Consider the following 19385-nt stretch of genomic DNA (forward strand, 5'->3'; position numbering starts at 1 on the left):
TGGAAGTTAAGGGGAACTTGAAGTCAAGGCAAGATCTGGAAGCCTCAGTAAAATCTCTGATGGAATTGCTGATAAATTGGTCAGATATGCAAAGCAGAATCCACACGTGACTGTAGAGGACCTGCAGAAACCTTTGCACATGTGACATTCATTTTTTTTTTCAATCTGTTAAATTCAGCAAATAGTAATTGTTCATTAAATGTGTAGAAATCCGTCATCTTTAAGTTTGTACCCTGCAGAGGCTGTTAGCCTCTTTTCATGAAATGTGAAACATGCAATTTGACCTGGGGTGCCCTGTATATGATGAAACACAGGTGAAGAGTTCAATCAAGAACAAAGAGCTTTAAACTGTTCCAGGAATGAGATTAAATTAAATTAAATTCAATTCAGCAGGCACTCACTACGAGACTTGGTTCTGAAAACTGTTGTAAATACTGACACAGACAGGCTTGAGGGTGTCGAAACAGAAGCCCTGAAGAAGCTGGAGAGCTGCTGCTCTGATGATAAACTGTCCAGATGCTTGATAATCCTCAGCGCTCAACCCTGGGCCTCCACAGGGAGATAAGCGAGGGAGAGGAACCACAGGCCTCACAGTCCAGACACAACAGTCGAGTACCAGAGGGCGCCAACGTGGCCCCCTCCGCAAACAACAAGAAACAAATTCATTGCCAAAACAGAACCCTGAATACTAAGGCCTCTGTCTGAATCAAACTTAATTGTATCCAATTATGTCCTTAATCACACCTTCTCAGTTGGGGCTCAATGAACATGTAGGCCATGAAATGTGTTTTAAAAATGGAATAAATGGCATCGTCCAAACATTAAACTTTAATGCTACCTAATTTTCTTTAATACAATAGACAATTTCAGATTTTTCATCTGCTCTTGAATGGAAATAAAACCATTTCACTTCAGCAATTATTTACAGCTATGCAGCCCCTGAGTTGTGCATAAGTGGTCTCATCCGAGAACTGTACAGCAGGCAGAACTAATATGTTGCCTTATTAGTATAATGGCAAAAACCATTCTAGAACAGCAGTATTTTTCAGCGTGCATTGTGTCAGAGTACTCTGAAGCCAGCACTCAGCAGGCAAGTCTTTGTTAAACACCATCAGCAAGGGCGATCATTTCAGGAAAATGAAACTAAAACAAAGCAGGTGGAAATCAGGGTCAAAGGGACATGACTGAAAGCAGCACACTGCTGTATAATAGGCTTTGCTGCAGCATGTGAGAGACCTGGTCAGTCCCACTGCCCTAGGGAGCTCAGCTCTCCAGGACAGCAGCCCCAAATACAGGCTGCCTACATTGCTCTTTCACAACAAGCAATTCAGGAAGGGCTCTTGAGAAAATGTTCTTTGTAAGGTATTTTTAGCTGCTCCAGGCATATATCATGTCTCACTTTGCCTTGCCCGCGTCCTATGATCTGTATCATGGAATATAAAACCATATCTCTGCATGGGTGGCCAACAGACACCTTACCCTGTAGTATTCTCTCCATTTTTCATTTTAAATACTCCATTGAATAGTCAGTGTTCAGTTTAAGCTTCTTTAAATTCTTGAGATGTGAGAGTGAGACTTTAGGAATACCCATTTTACCCAAGCATGATGCTTCAGGAGTTGTCTTTCGGTATGAGAGGGGTCAGTTTGGTACATAAACACTACTGCAACAACTTCTTATTCCAGAGCAGGAGCACAAAGCATCAAAGAGAGTCAAGCCCTTTAGCTGGACAGAGCTTCTCCACAGCTTCAGAAATGATTTTGCATTCAACTGCAATAACACTATAGCAGAAACACCTGGTATGATGCTTTGTACTTTCTAAAATGTTACAGAATGAACGGTACAGAGAGCAGCTGCATAATAGATTTTAATAGGGTAAACATGCTTAAAAATTGAAAAGATTTTTTAAAATAAATTATCGATCATTCAACACTCACTTCTTGTATATTCCTCAATTTACATACTACTTAAAAATAAATGTGTCCATTGTTAAAAAGCAGTTTTTGCAATTTTGAAAGGTAAATTACATTTGTGCAACACTTGATAAAAGCAAAAATGTACTTAATTGCAAAAAGCAGATGGGAAGTCAACACTGTAGATGGGCCATTATAGTAAGAGCCCTGTTTTCTCCACAGAAAAAGAATAAAAGGAACAGAATACATTTCAGCTCCAGTGAGACCACACTGCCCCCTTGAGGAAAATCATGTTTTAAACTTCAGAATCAGAAGGCAAAACAGGTACAAAACACTATACACAGGGCCATTTGACAGTGTTAAAATTGAACAGTGACTCAGCATGGCTGAAAGCAGACCATTATGGATTTATCCAATCATGATCCTTTGATTCAAACAAGAAAAGGAAGCGAGTCGGCCTTCTGTTGGTCACTGCTTCTCTGTGCTTTTTTGCTTGAAAATGCTCCAGCTCCTGGAGTGCCCTGGAATGGAACCTGCACTCTCGGCACTGACTCCCACAGCCTGAGGTCATCCGCGTCCGCGGTCTGGCCGGCCTAGCTCCTCTTGAAGAAGGAGTCCAGGGTGTGGCTGGAGCCCTGAGACTTCGGCCTCTTGGGGCGAGGAGCAGGCTGGCTCCTGGGTCTGCTCTTGCCCCTGCAGGAGGGGCCAGGGTTACCGAGGGTGTGCTGCGGCCGAGGGGAGATCTGAGGGCTGGAGGAGAGCGCCTCCTGGAGGTCGAGGGCAAAGTGGTAGTCCATGTGCTCTGGCATCTCCCAGGCCAACACCTGCTCCCTGCACTTCTCACACCTCAGCAGGTCCACATCGCTCAGCAGGGCAGGGGCTTCAGTACTGTCAGGGGGGACCCCAGGGGCAGCAGTACTGTCAGGGAGGACCCCAGGGGCAGCAGTACTGTCAGGGGGGGCCCCAGGGGCAGCGGCGCTGTCAGGGGGGGCCCCAGGGGCAGCGGCGCTGTCAGGGGGGGCCCCAGGGGCAATGTGCTCCACGGCTTTCTCTTGGGTTTCTGCACTGCTTGCTATGCTATCAGCTCCTGCTGCACTTTCTGCCCCAGAACTCTGCTCCTCCCTCAGACCCACCCCTGCCTGTGCCCAGGCTACTGGTCTGGCCGGATCCAGCAAGTGTTCAGAGAGACGCCCTCCTTCGTCCTCTAGAGCCTTCCTGTGAAAGAAAGAGGAGATGCCAACCGATGGCCTGTCCGGTGAGGGAGTGGGGGGATGGTTTTCAGAGGGAGGAAGAGATGTCAGGTCTGAGGAGGAAGACAGCGCTGACATTTCACAGCCCTCCTTCTTTTTGACAGAGGCCCTCTGAAAAAAGGACTGGATGGCACCAGGCTTCTTGGGTCCTGCCTCTCTCTTTGGGCTGGGGGGCATCTGCGTCGCTGCGGCACCGCTGCTCAGGAAGCTGGTGATTCCCCCGGCCGAGGCTGCGGGCGGCTCGGAGAACTTGCTGGCAGACAGGTGCAGCAGAGTGAGCGCCGGACTCCTGCAGCACAGAGCACAGGCCGACATGAGCCAAGAGCTCACCCCCCCCACTGCTCACCACCCCTCACCCCTTGCTCATACTGCTCATCCAACGCTCACGTTTACTGCTAACAACAAACTAAGAAACCTGAAGATCTTGGGAATCAAACCTTTCTTATATATCAAAAAGGAGACCTCAAATAAAAACCTGCCACACTGCACTTAAAGAAGATCCTAAGCAATGAATGTTGTTTAAGGATTTTAAGATGGCACATACCAGTTGGACAGCTGTAGCACCAGAGGGGCAGGTGTGCCTGTATCTGCCTGGGGAGCAATGGGGATCAGAGCAGCAGAGGAGCACGCTGGACCTGACCTGAGGTGAGCTGGGTTTGAGGTGCATCTTAAATTCACAGACAGCTGTTGCATGTGACATTTCAGCAATAACTGAAAGGCAGGGATAACCTGATCAGGAATAGCCACTGTGCCATGTGGACATATTTTGTATAGTTCTAATGCATACACAATGATCACTTCTAAAAACCCATTAATGGTAGCAATAGAAAGTGACCAGAACTGTACTCAGGCTGTAAAACCTTCCTGAAAAACTGCTTGGATTCAGAGCACCTCTCCCTTCAAACCTCCACTGATCTGCGCTGTGAACTGCGCTGACTGCGCTGACTGCACACGCAGGACAGCAGCAGCCCGTGGGGGGTCACTTGCCATGCAGCCTGGTGGGGGCCAGCTGTGTTGAGGCTCTTGATGAGGGCGTAGCTGTCACTGGAGATCTTTGCGGCCTCGTACCGCGCAAGCGCGCAGCAGCGGGAGAAGCTGCTGGCCCGGCGGTCCCCCATCACGCGAACTCCCACCGTCAGCAGCCGAGCAACCCTGTTGTTCTGCACAGCGAGAGGAGGGGTCAGGAGTTCAGAACAGTCTGCACTCTTGGCCTGCCCTTAGGGATCTGGCAATCTGTTTTATCTTCTCTTTTTTACTCCTATAGATCGGTCTGGCAAAACACTCATTTACAATAATGACCTGCAGACATGTTCACATGGAGGCAGTGTGTGTGCCTGACAGTGGGGTCCCATTTGGGATCGGGACCCACAACCCCTGACCTTTACGCCAGACTGCTGCCTGAAGCACAAGCTTCAAAGGCACAGTTCTATCCATGGTGGCTGACAGTGTTAGATACAAACTTATCAATAATCAAAACGGAACAGGAAACACCTGCTGACTGTCACTTTATTGAGCCATGGTGTGGCCCTGTTTCAGCAGCCAGAAAACACAAAGACGAAACAGAAGTAATGTTTAACAGCCCCTGTCAGTCCATCATTATCACTCGTGTTCAGGGGTTTTAATAGACATACAGCACATAGAGTACTTTCAATCAGAATCTGGTTTTACGGTGTTGTTGGTGATAACTGTTAAGATTAATCTTTTACACTTTTCAACTGTAGTAGAATAAAAACATGCATTCATTTGCATATTTTTGTCCCAGAGTTGCTCACAATTTTTACTTTAAAACTGTAAGAATGTGACACTGTCTGCGGGACAGCCAATTCTCACCATCTCTCTGTCCTTGGTCAGTCTCTCCTCGAGTTCAAAAGCCAGCTGCAGAAACCAGTGCTGCACCTGAGGGCACAGACAGAGACTAAGACCCTTCATGGGAGCACGCACATACAACATTAATACATTTTCACAGGTACTACACTGAAACACGACATCCAGCAGTGAGAATCTGCAAAACTGTCAGGTGACAAACTGTTGAAAGAAGCTTCTATCAAAGATTTGAAAATGGAGTCCATCGTAGTTGTGCGAGGATGCTGGGATACCTGCTCTCGGGTGACCAGGGCAGTCTTCCCTGGGAAGTTCTTGCTGCAGCCAATGGATTTGGGCAGCTGTCGGGGCTTCACCGGCTCAATCTCGATCCCTCGGCACAGGTCGTAAAGCCACTGCCTGGGAGGAGACCAGAACAGACACTCCAACATGGAATCTGGATTTTTTTTATTCCTCACCCAATTAGACTTTCTGACACAGACATTTAATTTCTCTTAATTGATAAGAGCAGTGCTTTAACAATACAATTGATGCAAATTCTCCATTAACAAGCACCTGAAGCCACTTGTGTCAAATACACCTGCAGGCCTGGTACATTCAATCACTGCTCGGCTGGTGGAACTTCATATGATCTTTCCTATTTGCTGGTGATCCTGAACACCTTCATCAGGCTTCCCAAGGAGCTAGAATTACAGAGTCTGTCTCCTGCTGGGCGGACTCACCCCGTCTTCTCCCCAAAGCGCTCGGCCAGGTGCCCCTGTGTGAACCGGGTGAGCTCTCCCATGTGCTCCACCTCCAGGCTCTCGGCAACAGCGGCTCCCAGCTTCCCCCCCAGGTGACGTCTTCACCACATGAACAGAAGAGACCGCAGCTTCAATACACAGTGAGGGAGCACAGAGCTGTCACCTACTCGCTCCGCGAACTCCCTGAGCTCACGTCTGTATGGGCTGCGATGTGTCTTGTTACTGCACATTCAGTAAGTTTTGCTTACGTGTGTCTCGTAAACAAGAAAATGTTTACATTACAAGAGTCTGCAAGGCCGGTACAGGGAGCCTGGCTCCTGTGGTTTAAGAGATGTCTGTGAAGGCAGTGCAGAAAACTGAAACTGGGAACGCGGGCGTGAGCACAGACAATACTCACACTTTGCTGATGGGCAGAGTGCTGAACAGCTGAGGCACAGACCCCAGGGGCAGGATGGTCTGTCTGTTCGGCTTGTTCAGGCCACAGGCAAGTTTCGACAACACCTGCAAGAGGGTTGTAGTTCTTTTTAGTGTGTGCATTCAAAAATCACTGACAGAACATCCTCTTCAATTACCAGCTGGACGCAACAGCTCTCTGACTGTCTAGAGCAATGGTTCTCAAACTGTGGTACGCGTAGCACCGCCAGGCGGTACGCCATATGACCCTGGAACTTTGTTGTGTGCACTGAAAAATTGGGACGGGTTTTCATATTTTCTATTTTAATAAAATTAGTTTGTGTCGAATACGCAGCCTACGTACTACGATACAGCTTGCGCTAATATTTGAGTGGACACAAGAGTTACTATGTAATTCTATACCATTCTATAGGAATGCGTGCTACGAACGCAAGTGACCAATTTATTTTAAAAAAGTTATCTCCAGCAAATAGGGAGGTAGGAGAATGTGTGTGATTTTGGAACAATGCCAATGTTGTAAGCACAGGAAAGCATAGAAATGCATGCTAGGAACGCTGGCAATCTTGTGAGCACAGGAAAGCGTGATAGATAACAGAAATATATTTAAGAACTGTTCTAGGTTAATTTGAGAAAAATACACCGAGCGTCTCTGTGTTTTGCTCCCATGCGCATGAAATATAAACTTCTTTTAACTTCTGAGACAAACTCCTGAAATGAAAACGGGGAAAAATGCAAGCTTACGGATTGCTAAAGCAGGTAAGCCCCACACTATTTGTGAAGAACTTTGTTTACTGTTGGCAAAAGAGCTGACACGTATTATGTGTGGAGAAAAAGCTGCTGAACAGCTCGACCTGTTGCCCCCTCCGAAAGACACAGTCACTCATAGAATTATTGATATGGCAGATGATGTCAAAAGTACACTGATAGAGCGCGTTAAGATGAGCAGATGCTTTTCACTGCAATTAGATGAGTCTATAAATGTCGTTGATTTGGCCAATTTGCTCGTTTACGTTCGATACAAGTTTGAGGGTACGTCCCATGAGGACTTTCTCTTCTGTAACCCGCTACCCACAGGAACTACAGGAGAGCACATATTTCAACTTCTGAATGAATTTATCGAAGAGAATGGCATCGACTGGATCAAATGCGTCGGAGTTTGTACAGACGGTGCTAGAGCGATGACAAGCCGAAACAGTGATGTAGTTGCACGAATTAGAGAGATTGCTCCAGATATGAACTGCAGCATCCACTGCAAGGCCTTGGCCGTCAAGAAAATGCCTGACGATTTAAAATCTGTTAAGACTCTGTTGTGAATTGTATCAAGGCTCGACCAATGAATTCACATCTCCTTTGCTCAACTAAACAGGCTCACCCCTCTCACTGAAATGGTGCTTTTTTATTGTTTATTTTTAATTGTTGTTGTTCCTATTGTCATTCTGTGAAGTGCTTTGAGAAGCCACCTTTAAAGGCGCTATATCAATTAAATTTTATTATTATAATATTTATTATAAGTGTATGTGAGTGTGTGCGTGCACGCGCACTCATGTTGGTCATTGAGATTTTCTGGGGTTCCTATGAGAAGATGACTTGTAGGTGGTACTTGGATGCTTTGGTTTGATCAGGGGTGGTACTTGGTCCAAAAGGTTTGAGAACTACTGGTCTAGAGAAGTGCTGTTCACTGCTGCTCCTCAAGCCAAACTGCCCGACCCTCTCAATCACCAGCTGGTGAAAATCTCATTTGGTCCAATTAAATAATTATTTCAGTTAGGGAATGTCAGAAGATTCTGCAGGTCTAGGAATACCCAGTGATGTGAGGCAGACAGATTGCAGGTCTGTTAATTCCGACACACCATGGCCGCTAAGCCATTAGACTGCCCTAGTGGCTGACGGCTGCCCGGACTGTCCCCCGCCTTCTGGTCGCTGCAGGCCTGTGAACGGGGGTTCGACAGGCCTCACCTTGTTGTGCGAGATTCCTGCCGAGCAGCGGAAGCCAGTCTCCTTCTCCACGGCAGCCCTCATCTCCTCCACAATCATAGCACCCACCGCCAGCTGGACTTCGGGGCAGGCCGCGGTCAGCGGGGAGGGCAGGGTGGCCAGCCACTGCTGGAGGCCCTGACAGCGTCTCTCCTCTGCGAGACACACACAGCAGAGCACAGCTAGCTGACCCCAGCCAGGATGGCACCACACACACAGCTATGAGCTATGAGACCGTCAGAGAAGGGGATGAACCTCACTCTACAGAAGCACTTACATCAGCTACATCCGAGTTGCAAACAGCTCTCAACACTTCCTGTTCTGGATTTTTTTCAGTGCATGTTTAATCATTTTTCCAAGCTGCAAACACACCTTTATCCTGCAGAGTCTGCTCCTCTGGCTCCCCCTGCTGGCCAGAGGCTGTCCGGGGAAACCCCTCAACATAAGTGCTCCTCAGCAGACTGGGATCAGGACACAGCTCAACTGCCTCCTGGAGTCTCTGCCGCACAGTGCTGGTCAGGTCCATATAGGCCTCATCAATGCTGGCCCTCTCAATCACGGCAAAGCGAGACATCACCTCAATCACCTCCACACTGGCCTCCCGGTAACTGGACAGGGACACAGACAGACATTCAGAGCGCAACCACTCAGGACCGGCACACATTACAATAGAGTTCTGGTAGCAACATGTTACATGGGGAGTCTATAAACTCTATATATCTGCATCACAGAAGAAAGGTAAGCAAAAAAAAAAATCTGATTCTAAACAGATTATTCTGGCTCTGGCACAAACTATAAGATTATTTCCTCGTGTTGTTGTTACGCTAGTTCAAAGCGAGCTGCTCACTCACAGGGTGAGGTCAGCTTTGCCATGGGCCTCTCGAACCCGGGCCACCTGCAGATCAGGGCAGAGCTTCTTGGCCTCGTCAGCCCACATGTTCCTGGTGACTCCGTGCGCCCGGGCTTCATAGCTCACGGCAATGATGCTGGAGAAGGAGAAGGACGGGACAGGACGTCAGGACGAGAAAGAACCGGCGATACTGGTGGACACTGCGGCCCCCCGCGCCCCCGCGCTCCTCACCCTCCGCCCTTCCAGGTCTTGTACTGCGCCACCACGCAGGGCTTGTCCTTCAGCTCGGGATTGAGGCGCTGCTCCACCTGCACGTAGAAACAGTCCATGTCCACCAGCGCCACCACGCGCTCCTTCCCATACTGCATCGCGGGCACGGCTCCTGAGGGGCGGCACACACGGCGTTCCCATGAGTCACGTCAGAAACGTTCGGTATCGGGGGAACAGTGACACCTCTAGATCTTGATCAGTGCCACCGCGCTGAAGCAGTTATTGATTTATTTTTAATTACCTATCCGTCTACGAGGACTTTTAAGGTATAACAGCAGTCCAAGAAAGGGAATCAGCACTTATTACCCCTGCTCATGATCCAACAACACACACTGGGGAATGAGGTTACCGATTTGTTCCAAAGCGTCATTTCAGATTTCATAGTGAACAGAAGATCAGTACTACACTTTTACTGGGCATGGGAATTAAATATTCGTTCTCATCTACATATAACGTGGCTATATTTACTTATTTTAAATTACTGTGCAGTAGGATATTGATCTGTACCTGCTGCAGCTATATGTACTAATTTAAATCACAGAAGAAAAGTGATCTATACGTGCGGTGGCCATATTGAGTTGTTTTAAAGTACGCTGCCGAAGGACAGTAGCGTGTTTACTTATTTTCCCCGATACCTCCAGCAGGTCAGGAAACACTGGCCGGCGGCAGTGACACTCAGTCCACACTCCACGCAGGAACACGGTCTCTCGGGTGCTCGGTGTCGGCCGTGTGGCTGATTCTGGAAACTGGAGTTAGAATGAGACACTCAGATCCAGACGGCTAACAGCCCAGGAGACAAGCACACCCAGGTATTTTATCCCGACAGCGACTATGACTGTAACTCTAAACTAAAACTACCAACCAAGACGCAGTCTTTACAACGCTGAAGAAGGAAGAGAATTACAAACGCCGGCATTCTCAACAGTACACACTGTTACAACTCGAGGTGTAAATGTGTAGTGGTTATGTTTATGTTAACTCTGCTCTTTACCTTCCGATGTTATCACAGACCTCCGCCTGCATCATTAAGAACCATCGAAATAAATTTTAAATACAACATAAGAACATTTCAAGCAGAAACGATAAACTTACTACAGCGGTCCCCACAGAGCTGTCGCGAAACCCTAAAACCACAACCAAAACAGCCTCCTTATTTCAGACTTCCCTCCAACATCACAGGCAGCGGCAACACGTCATCAAAAAGAGCCGGTGATAACGTCATCAGTACAGCTTACAGCGCTAGCTGGGATGGCAGCGAGTAAAGAGTAAATAGCCCTGAAACTATTCATCATTTGTTTTGGTTATGTCCTAGGGTAAACATTTTCTGGACTATGTTGCAGAATTATATTAAAAAAGAGACCAATATTGATATTTGTTTTTATGAAAAAGATGTTATGTTAAGTTTCAGCCCCATCAAAAACAATATAAAAATTTTATTTGTAATACATTTATTTATTATAATGGAACGTTATTATATACTTAAAATGAAGTGGTCTGGGAAGTGCCCATTTTAAAATGGAAGTAAGGGGGTATTTGCAGACTATTTCGAAGTGCAAAAATATGAAAGCAGTGCGGACATTATTTTTATTTAATTTGTTTTATTTTTTTATAACTTGAATTTATGTAGTAATATGCACCCCTGACGATATTTTTGTCTTGAATTGTTATATGTACTCTTGTTTGTATTGTAATCTTTGTTCTTTTGTTAAGCATAAATAATTTTTAAAAAGTGCGTAAAGAGTAAAAGGTGTTAAGTATTATTTTACTTGAAGGGATAATCTTATATGCCTCTAGATGTAAAATGATGGTTGGTATTTCTTAAATCATTCGGTTTAAAAAGCACTTGTCATGGGTACCTCTCAGAAAATCCGTTTTTTGACCACCTCGTTTGAGTAAAATGTTTCTGGGAATTGAGAAGGAGAGCAGAGTAATGAAGCCAATTCATAGATGGGGATTATTAGGAGGCCATGATTGGTAAAAGCCAATGGGAAATTTGGCCAGGAGGCCGGGGTTACACCCCTACTCTTTTCAAGAACCACCCTGGGATTTTTAAATGACCACATTGACCTTGGTTTTACGTCTCATCCGAAGAGACGTAAAACGTCTCATCCGAAGGATGGCACCTGTTTACAGTATGGTGTCCCCGTCACTATACTGGGGCATTAGTTATATGTTTATATAAAGTATAAACATTTTTTTCTCCTTATGCCTACAGTCTTCACTGTGATTCAAAACAGGATTTAGTCTTAGAAGTCTCCCTGAAACTTGGAATGTAGGTGGCATCTTTCTTACCTTGTACAGAAATAATGTACATTATTAGGCTCTGAAAGATTACTTGTCTGAATATAAGGATATGATGGAGTCTGCCAAATCCAGCTGCTTCTGACTGCTGAGGCCAAACTGTCCCACCATATTACTGTCACGCCCTCTGGCTGCTCCTTCTCTGTCCTGTCCCTAGTTTCCTGCCTGCTGTCCTTCCGGTCCCTCTCTTTCCCTTGGGCTATATATTTCCGGGTCTTGCACTCTGCCCTCGCTCAGCATTGACGTTCGGATGTCCTGAGACCCGCCTAGCACCAGGTCGCCCCACGTCCGCTACCTGAGGGTGTAGGTTTCTATACGGCATTCCTGAACTCTTTGCACTAACGAGCCCGGGCCTTTTTCCCGTTCCTCCGCTATGCATATGGGTCTTTATCCGCTCCCCTGCTCTCCACGGTTTGTCCCTTTGGACGCCCGTGACAATTACCTGCCTCATCACAACTCTGCAACACTTTTTTAGATTTCTTTAACTCCAGGATCCACAACATCACATTCTCTCCACAACACAGGTCACTTCCACACCTCCCCCCTTCTGTTTGCCTAACTTTACAGGTTCCCTTCTCTCTAAATGCTCTCTTCTGAACTCTGCAATCACCAGTAAAATGGTTTACCACCACCTGCCTATTAGATCCAATTCCCACTTTCAGTCCTCTTTCAGAGTCCTTTCTGCCCCATTGTCTTCAATATAATAAATTAATCCTTGAGCACTGGTGTTGTACTAGTGGTCCTAAAAACTTCTGCAATTACCCCTGTATCTTAACAATTTTGCCCCTTTTCCAACTTACCCTTTCTTTCAAAAATTCAAGAACGTGCTGTTGCAATTCAATTAAATTACCATCTCATTGCAAATAACCTTTTCACACCCCTCCAATCTAGTTTTCTGACAACTTCACAGTACAGAAACTGCCCTGATCAAAGTCACTAATGATCTTCTAATAGCTTCTGATTCTGGTTCTCTTTCTATCCCTATTTTTATTATCTCAGTGCTGCTTTTGACACTGTTGACCATGACATCTTACTTTCTCGTCTTGAGACTGTGTCTGGAGTTTCTGACACTGCTCTTAAATGGTTAAAATCTTACCTCACTGATCGCTGTCACTTTGTCTTGGCAGATTTAGGTCTGAAATTGGACTCATCTGGCATCCCTCAGAGCTTGATACTGGGCCCCCTACTTTTCAGCATTTACATGTTTCCACTTAGTCAGCCTTTAAGATCACATGGCCTCAACTACGATTTCTATGCTGATGATGCTGACTCAAATCTACATACATACCAAAGCTGACACCTGATGTAGTCTCTATTCTAATTGCTTATTTGACAAAACATGGATGACTCAACATTTCCTTCATCTAAACTGTGACAAGACTGAAGTCATGCTTATTGGCTCCCCCCTTTAAACTCTGTAAAGCCAATCCTGTCACCCTATCTGTGGATGGTATAACACTTGAGCTTCAGTCAAAATTGAAAATCCTGGGGGTGATATTTGATTCAGGCTTGACATTCCACCCACATGTGCAACATATTTCTGACAAGAAAGTGATGTTTTGACAATATCTCCTACATCCTATGTTACCGTTAAGTTTTGATGAAAAGCTGAGAAACACATTTTCTTCTCCTGAATTGACTACTGTAACACTACTGCTCTACACACTGAGGTTTCTAGATCCACATTGAACAAACTCAAGTATGTCCATATTTCAGCAGCCAGAATCTTGAACAGGTCTGGCACAAGTGATCACATTACTCCTATCCTGGAGTCCTTGCACTGGCTTCCAGTCAAGTTTCATGTTGACTTCAAAATCCTCATGCTCACCTATAAAGCTCTACATGGCTTGGTACCTCAGTACCTATCTGAGCTACTATCATCCTACTCCCCATCTCACAACCTTTACTCTTCTAATTCTGGTCTCCTATCTGTCCCCGAAACCCATCTACACTCTATGGGTGACAGGGCCTTCTCCTGTTATACCCCAAAACTCTGGAACTCTATCCCTAAGGATCTTAAGAGTCATGTTCTCGAAACTCCTCCAAATCTAGACTCGAAACCTTCTTCTTGAGAAGAGCCTTTACTTAACTGGTTCCGTTATATACCCCTTTACCCCTACCGTATTCATCTACCGTCTCCTCTCATTGTGTATTTTCATCGTCCACATCTTGTGTATTTTTTTTTGTCGTCATTCTGTAAAGTGCTTTGAGAAGCAACATTTAAAGGTGCGAGATGAAATAAGTTTATTATATAACTCATCTTTCCTCAAACCAACTGCTTGGTCAGAGAAGACCTATAGGGTAGGAACTGTTCAGTCCTGTGAGGTGTTACTGCAGAGAAGGATGAAAATACACAGGAGAGAAACAGACCAGTGGTTTAGTTGCTAGTAACTCGCTGACCTGAGCTTTGGGTGCACCTTCCTGAAATATCCCATGGTATCCGATTCAACAATTTGGCTCAGCAGCTCGTTAAAGATAGTTTTGCCAATTTAGGCAGGAAGTTGCTCCTACTGCCAGTTTCACCCCCCGATTCCCTGCTAGAAGCCAGGACAGAAAAAACTTTATATGGCATCACATTGTTTTTAACTCTTCTGATCAAGTTCACACCAAAAGAGGTCAACAAGCATGAATACCGAAGATCTGCAACTTGCAGTTTATAAAAGCTGAGTTGGATTAGGCTGCTTTACCAACAGCAGGATGATCTGATGGTGAGAATGTGCCAGCGCCACCCGAGACAGAACAGCTTCTCCTCCGTTCACAGAGACACACAACACACCTCTTGACAAAAGCATTTTATTGTAAATTCTACAAGTGATGTTATTACTTCTAGTCAATATCAACACAAAGAAAATAAATACATTTGTGGGGAAAAAAAGAAAAGCATCAGTACCCCTCTCTCTCCGCTAGTGCAGGGGAACAGCCACCCGGGGACGATGCTGGGACAAATCGCACTAGTGCACCAGGGGATGGGGGGAGGGGGACAATTCAAATTAATACCGCCAACCAACCCCAGGATGGAGTGAGCTGCGCTGCTATCAGGGCTGACAAGCGCACACTCCAGGAGGCTACGTTAGTCAGATGGGAATGCACTCTGAGTCGCAGTGCAGGTATTTACACTGAGCTTCATGGCAGTGATGCAATCACACCCTCGCCCTGGCCTCCCTCGCCACATCCGCAGTGCACCGGCTTCGATCTCGACCACAGCACCACGGCCCACTCCAGCACTGGTCTTACTGGTCCTTCACGTACATGAAGTCACTACATATCTGACCACTCAGTGTTGCCCACAGCCTTGTCTCCATCTGACGCTATTCCAAGGCATTGAATTGGACAGATCCTTGAGACATATAGATATACTAAGTGTAATATGCGTTTATCTGAATACAGGCAACATTCTGTTTTGTGCTCATTTACATAGATAAAGGAACAGAAAGATGTTACACTAGTATTCTGATGGTAGAGGCCTTATGAGTAACCTACAGTGCTAGTGCATTAATCATAGCTTAATGAATACATAGCATATATGCTGAGTTTTTATTTCTCTTACTTTACTAAAACTAATATTCCTGTAGGCTGAGATACATACAGAAGCTGTCTATATTAAAATGAACACCCCAACAGCACTAAAGTTTCTCCCCTTTCCCCATTGTACTTTTGTGCCATATTGTTGGTCACAGCCTCCTGTGAAGGACCTAAGGCCACACTGATACAAACGTGCTTGAGTCTGCTCCCTTTCATGCTTGGTGTTCTGCACCAGGCACATTCTCCCTGTGCCAAAGCTGTTCATTTTAATAGTGAGGCTCTGCGTCCATGTGCACGAGTATATTATGAAATATCCAGTTTTATTTCAATCTGTACTAAAAAGCTCTGCACCTCTCTGATAGAGAAAGTTTTAAGTCTTAAACAGCACTTCAACCCTGCTTCCATTTAAAACTAATTAAAAGAATCGGCTCATAAATGCATTTGTGGAAAAAGAAACTATGGAAAATACTGTTTTTAATTTAGAGGGAATGTTATATAGTTCGTTCAATACAAAAATTAATTACAAACTTTCTTCTGCTAGTATGATGCAGATTGTATTCAGATAAATTCCCATCTCTTGTTCACTGAAAAAATATCTCCTTTTTAAAATCCTCCCAAGATGAAAATAGTGGCGTGTGCTTCTACACACAGCCTGAGGTCCAGCCTGTCAACACCAGTGCGGTGTGAGACTCAGTTTTGGTTGTTCCCGAATGATAGACAGGAAAAGATTATTCCTTCATGTATTAGTGTTCTTCATTCCCGGCATGAGATTCCTTCTTTCCCCAAAAGAGAGGAGTCGAAGTTTAATCTGTGATGAAGTGCAGACCAGCATCGTCAAGCCAGGCTTCTCTGTCTGGGCTTGATCCTTGGATACAGCTGTCAAGCAGAAGAAAAACATTGGTCAGTGCCTTTCCAATCACAACAATTACAATGCAACAGAGAAATACTGTGAACCTTTCCAGGAACAAGAAAACAAAAATCACTGAAAAATCTTTTTCCTGCGGTTTTCTATCTTTCCCTTAACAACTGAAGAGGTGTTCTAGGCATTTCTACATGCAGTTACTGGCAGCAGGTTCTACAGCTCTGTGCACTGGGGAGGAAGAGCGCCCCCCAGAGGTTGAAGTGGGACTACATATCTAGTCACTGACTCACCCCCAGCAGGTTTCGGGGAATGTAGCCCTCCTTCTCTCCCAGACGCGCCCACCACCACTCGATCTCATCCTCGTCCTCCCGGCGGATGATAGTCATGCAGTCGCCCTCCTTGAACTCCAGCTCGTCCTCGTTCTCCGACTCGTAATCCCACAAGCCGTACACCACCCCCCGGTTCATGATCCCCATCTTCTCCTGCACACCTGAGGGACACACACACACAGGTCATCAGGCCATGCAGAGCTCCTGCACACCTGAAGAACACACACACACAGGTCATCAGGCCATGCAGAGCTCCTGCACACCTGAAGGACACACACACACAGGTCATCAGGCCATGCAGAGCTCCTGCACACCTGAAGAACACACACACAGGTCATCAGGCCATGCAGAGCTCCTGCACACCTGAGGGACACACACACAGGTCATAAGGCCATGCAGAGCTCCTGCACACCTGAAGAACACACACACAGGTCATCAGGCCATGCAGAGCTCCTGCACACCTGAGGGACACACACACACACAGGTCATCAGGCCATGCAGAGCTCCTGCACAGCTGAGGGACAGACAGACACACACACACACACACACACACACACACACACACACACACACACACACACACACACACACACACACAGCTGGTCAGCTGCAAAGGGACACAAAAAACTCAGAAGACTCCAGAGAGTGCCTGAGTGAGGGAAAGCAGTGACTGGTCAAACCTCTTACTTTAGACGACACTAAGAAATCAACAACAATAAAATTAAGAAAGAGTAAAAACGGCACATGTGTTGTCTTCTCCAGAGGAGCTGCCAGGGCTCAGACGCACCATGTGGCCAGGCTGCTGAGGCCGTGCTGGAGAGATCAGCTGTCTCGTCTCTTCAGAAAGAGAAGGAAGAGTGGAGAAGGACTGCCTCACTCACCATACAGGAACTGGGAGCACTGGCTGTAGCCTTCCTCCATCTCCTCGCACTTGTCTGCTGCCGTCTGCATGTCGCTGTAGGTCATGGCAAACACAGCCGCCCCCGACTCCACCAGGAACTTGCACACCTGCACGTTATTGCAGGAGGCGGCGCAGTGCAGAGGCGTCCTGAGAGCAGGGGACAATGCTTCATCAGAGGGACGCCCACTTATTTCCTACCAGCCTGCCCAGCAGCTCTTAAAAGGTTAAACAGTTACTCCATAGACCAAACCTGAGGCACGAATACGGCGAGCAGTTTCCGCACAGTGAGGATAAACCCTGTGCTTCTGCGAAGCACCGAGTTCCTCTCAGTCTGAAGGATTCATCAATATACAGAAGTATCTCTCGAGAGCTGCATTAAAGCTCACAAGGACCGAAGCGACACTGCTGGCATCTCAGTTCCAATGTCCTTGACTGGCGGACTCTGGATATCCAGAAATAGCTCAAAAACCCTTCCCTGGCACGAATGATGACCAGATAACAAGGTCAGTACCAGACCGGCTATGTGATCTGAACCTCTTTTAACCGTGCTGAAGCAAAGTTCTTGGCTTCACGAGGGGAGATGCTCACCAGCCATCGCTGTCGGCTGCGTTGACGTTGACGCCGAACTGCACGAGGAACTTGACGATCTCCGTGTGTCCAGCACAGACGGCGTTGTGCAGCGCTGTGATGCCCTCGTCATTGGGCTGGCTGGGGTCCTCCACCTGCCAAGACAGGAGACAGAGGGGCCTGCTGTCAGTATGGGCCCTCCCACCATCCCTCTGTAATCTCAGCACCCACCAGGGACATTGAGGCTGTGAGGCAGAGCTGCTCCAGTATCACTGAACCACGTTCCAGCAGCTTTTTAAATTAAGTTGTAGAACATTAACCTTACCATCAGTCAGTGGTAGCACTGAAGTATTCCACTCTGCGCCTACACGATTCCGCAACTAATCCAGGAGCTCTGGTTGTGTGAAAAAGGCCCCCGATGTGTTTGTGACTCCACAAGGCACAGAGGTCCTGCTCACACAGGGCTCCCCAGGAGCACGAGCCGAGTAAGAGGCCTCAGCCGCCTCAGCACCTGACACAGCTGGCCGGCAGGGAGGAGGAGACGCACCTCGTAGATGATCCTCTGCACCAGGTCGAACTCGCCCTCCAGGGAGGAGTCCAGCAGCAGGGCCAGGGGGTTGAACTTCACCCTCATGCTGTGGGCAATGCGCTCTGAGTCTGTCTTGCGCAGGTTGGTCCTCTTGCCCTGCAGCACAGTTTAAAAACACAGTCACTGCGAGTTAGGAACACACCCGCCACCTCCAACCTGCTCCTCTTATCAATCAGCTCTGGATGACACCACTGTTCAGCAGCACAGTCAAGACAGAGTCAAAGCAGGGTGTCCAAAAAATAACAAAAAATAAATAAATAAATTGATCATTATCTGTGCCACACAGATCCATTCCTCTACCACTGACAGGGGTAGGATTAAGATGGAGGAAGTGCCATTTTGCCTGACCTGTCAAATTGCACAAGCAGGTCAAGCAGGATGAAAATAAGTGAATTTCTATGGTTTAACATGCCAGTGGGCTCATTAACTGACAAAAGAGCCTGCAGAAACGAGCCGACAAAGCACTTTCTCAGAGCTCAGGCTCTGGCTCCTTCTCAAGGCTCTTTGGCGGCAGAGGAAAAAGAAAAGGCTAGAAAACTGTCTAATTCTACTGCTGTCCTTCTACCGACAACTAAGGCGCACCAGCTGCACCAGGCCAGACCCCCGTTCCAATAGACTATGCCCACACACAACATCAGGATTGGTTACACCTCTGAGATCCTGTCAGTATTCAGATACAAAATAGACTAAATGTGCCTATAATCTTTTCTAATTACATGCACATAAATATTAATAATTGCTTACACTTATATAGCGCTTTTCTGGACACTCCACTCAAAGCACTTTACAGGTAATGGGGTCTCCCCTCCACCACCACCAGTGTGCAGCCCCACCTGGATGATGCGACGGCAGCCATAGTGCGCCAGAACGCTCAGCACACATCAGCTCTCAGTGGGGAGCAGAGCAGAGTAATGAAGCCAATTCATAGATGGGGATTATTAGGAGGCCATGATTGGTAAGGGCCAATGGGAAATTTGGCCAGGACACCAGGGTTACACCCCTACTCTTTTCAAGAAACACCCTGGGATTTTTAATGACCTCAGAGAGTCAGGACCTCGGTTTTATGTCTCTTCCGAAGGAC

At 46.7% G+C, this 19385-nt stretch overlaps 2 protein-coding genes across 5 annotated transcripts in view; both read right to left on the reverse strand.

Annotated features, from left to right (window-relative positions):
* Positions 1 to 1849: 1849 nt before the first annotated feature.
* polh (polymerase (DNA directed), eta) lies at positions 1850 to 10431 on the reverse strand. 3 transcript variants are annotated; one of them, XM_088933704.1, is made up of 12 exons: positions 10326 to 10431; positions 9869 to 9979; positions 9195 to 9345; positions 8965 to 9099; positions 8486 to 8721; positions 8096 to 8268; positions 6123 to 6226; positions 5705 to 5824; positions 5258 to 5381; positions 4992 to 5057; positions 4149 to 4321; positions 1850 to 3450 (listed from the first exon to the last, which is right to left on the reverse strand). In XM_088933704.1, exons 3-12 carry the CDS (start codon positions 9329 to 9331, stop codon positions 2505 to 2507), a joined length of 2214 nt encoding a protein of 737 aa, XP_088789830.1. In that variant the 5' UTR covers positions 9332 to 9345; positions 9869 to 9979; positions 10326 to 10431; the 3' UTR covers positions 1850 to 2504. The 3 variants fall into 3 exon arrangements, with proteins under 3 accessions (XP_088789830.1, XP_088789831.1, XP_088789832.1); XM_088933705.1 differs by lacking the exon at positions 9869 to 9979 and having other exon boundaries at positions 10326 to 10392; XM_088933706.1 differs by lacking the exon at positions 10326 to 10431 and having other exon boundaries at positions 9853 to 9970.
* Positions 10432 to 14313: 3882 nt separating this feature from the next.
* Positions 14314 to 19385, reverse strand: part of tp53bp2a (tumor protein p53 binding protein, 2a) — a 35957-nt gene continuing 30885 nt past the window's right edge. For both annotated transcript variants that reach the window (XM_088933692.1, XM_088933693.1), the window contains 5 exons: positions 18263 to 18400; positions 17737 to 17870; positions 17129 to 17295; positions 16209 to 16408; positions 14314 to 15932 (listed from right to left, as the gene is read on the reverse strand). In XM_088933692.1, the coding sequence (XP_088789818.1) occupies positions 15891 to 15932; positions 16209 to 16408; positions 17129 to 17295; positions 17737 to 17870; positions 18263 to 18400 (681 nt within the window). In that variant the 3' untranslated portion in view covers positions 14314 to 15890. The remainder of the gene's footprint in view (positions 15933 to 16208; positions 16409 to 17128; positions 17296 to 17736; positions 17871 to 18262; positions 18401 to 19385) is intronic.

The sequence above is a fragment of the Atractosteus spatula genome, chromosome 15, assembly GCF_055471065.1.
Source record: "Atractosteus spatula isolate fAtrSpa1 chromosome 15, fAtrSpa1.hap1, whole genome shotgun sequence".
Classification (NCBI taxonomy): domain Eukaryota; kingdom Metazoa; phylum Chordata; class Actinopteri; order Semionotiformes; family Lepisosteidae; genus Atractosteus; species Atractosteus spatula.

Bases quoted from the DNA above. Each gene is read 5' to 3' on its own strand.
- polh (XM_088933704.1), bottom strand. From the start codon at position 9,331: ATGCAGTATGGGAAGGAGCGCGTGGTGGCGCTGGTGGACATGGACTGT. The intron at 5,382-5,704 runs GTGAGTCCGCCC...GTCTCCTCCCAG, and splicing joins CGCTTTGGGGAGAAGACGGG to GCAGTGGCTTTACGACCTGT. The intron at 5,058-5,257 runs GTATCCCAGCAT...CTGTGCCCTCAG, and splicing joins CCCTGGTCACCCGAGAGCAG to GTGCAGCACTGGTTTCTGCA.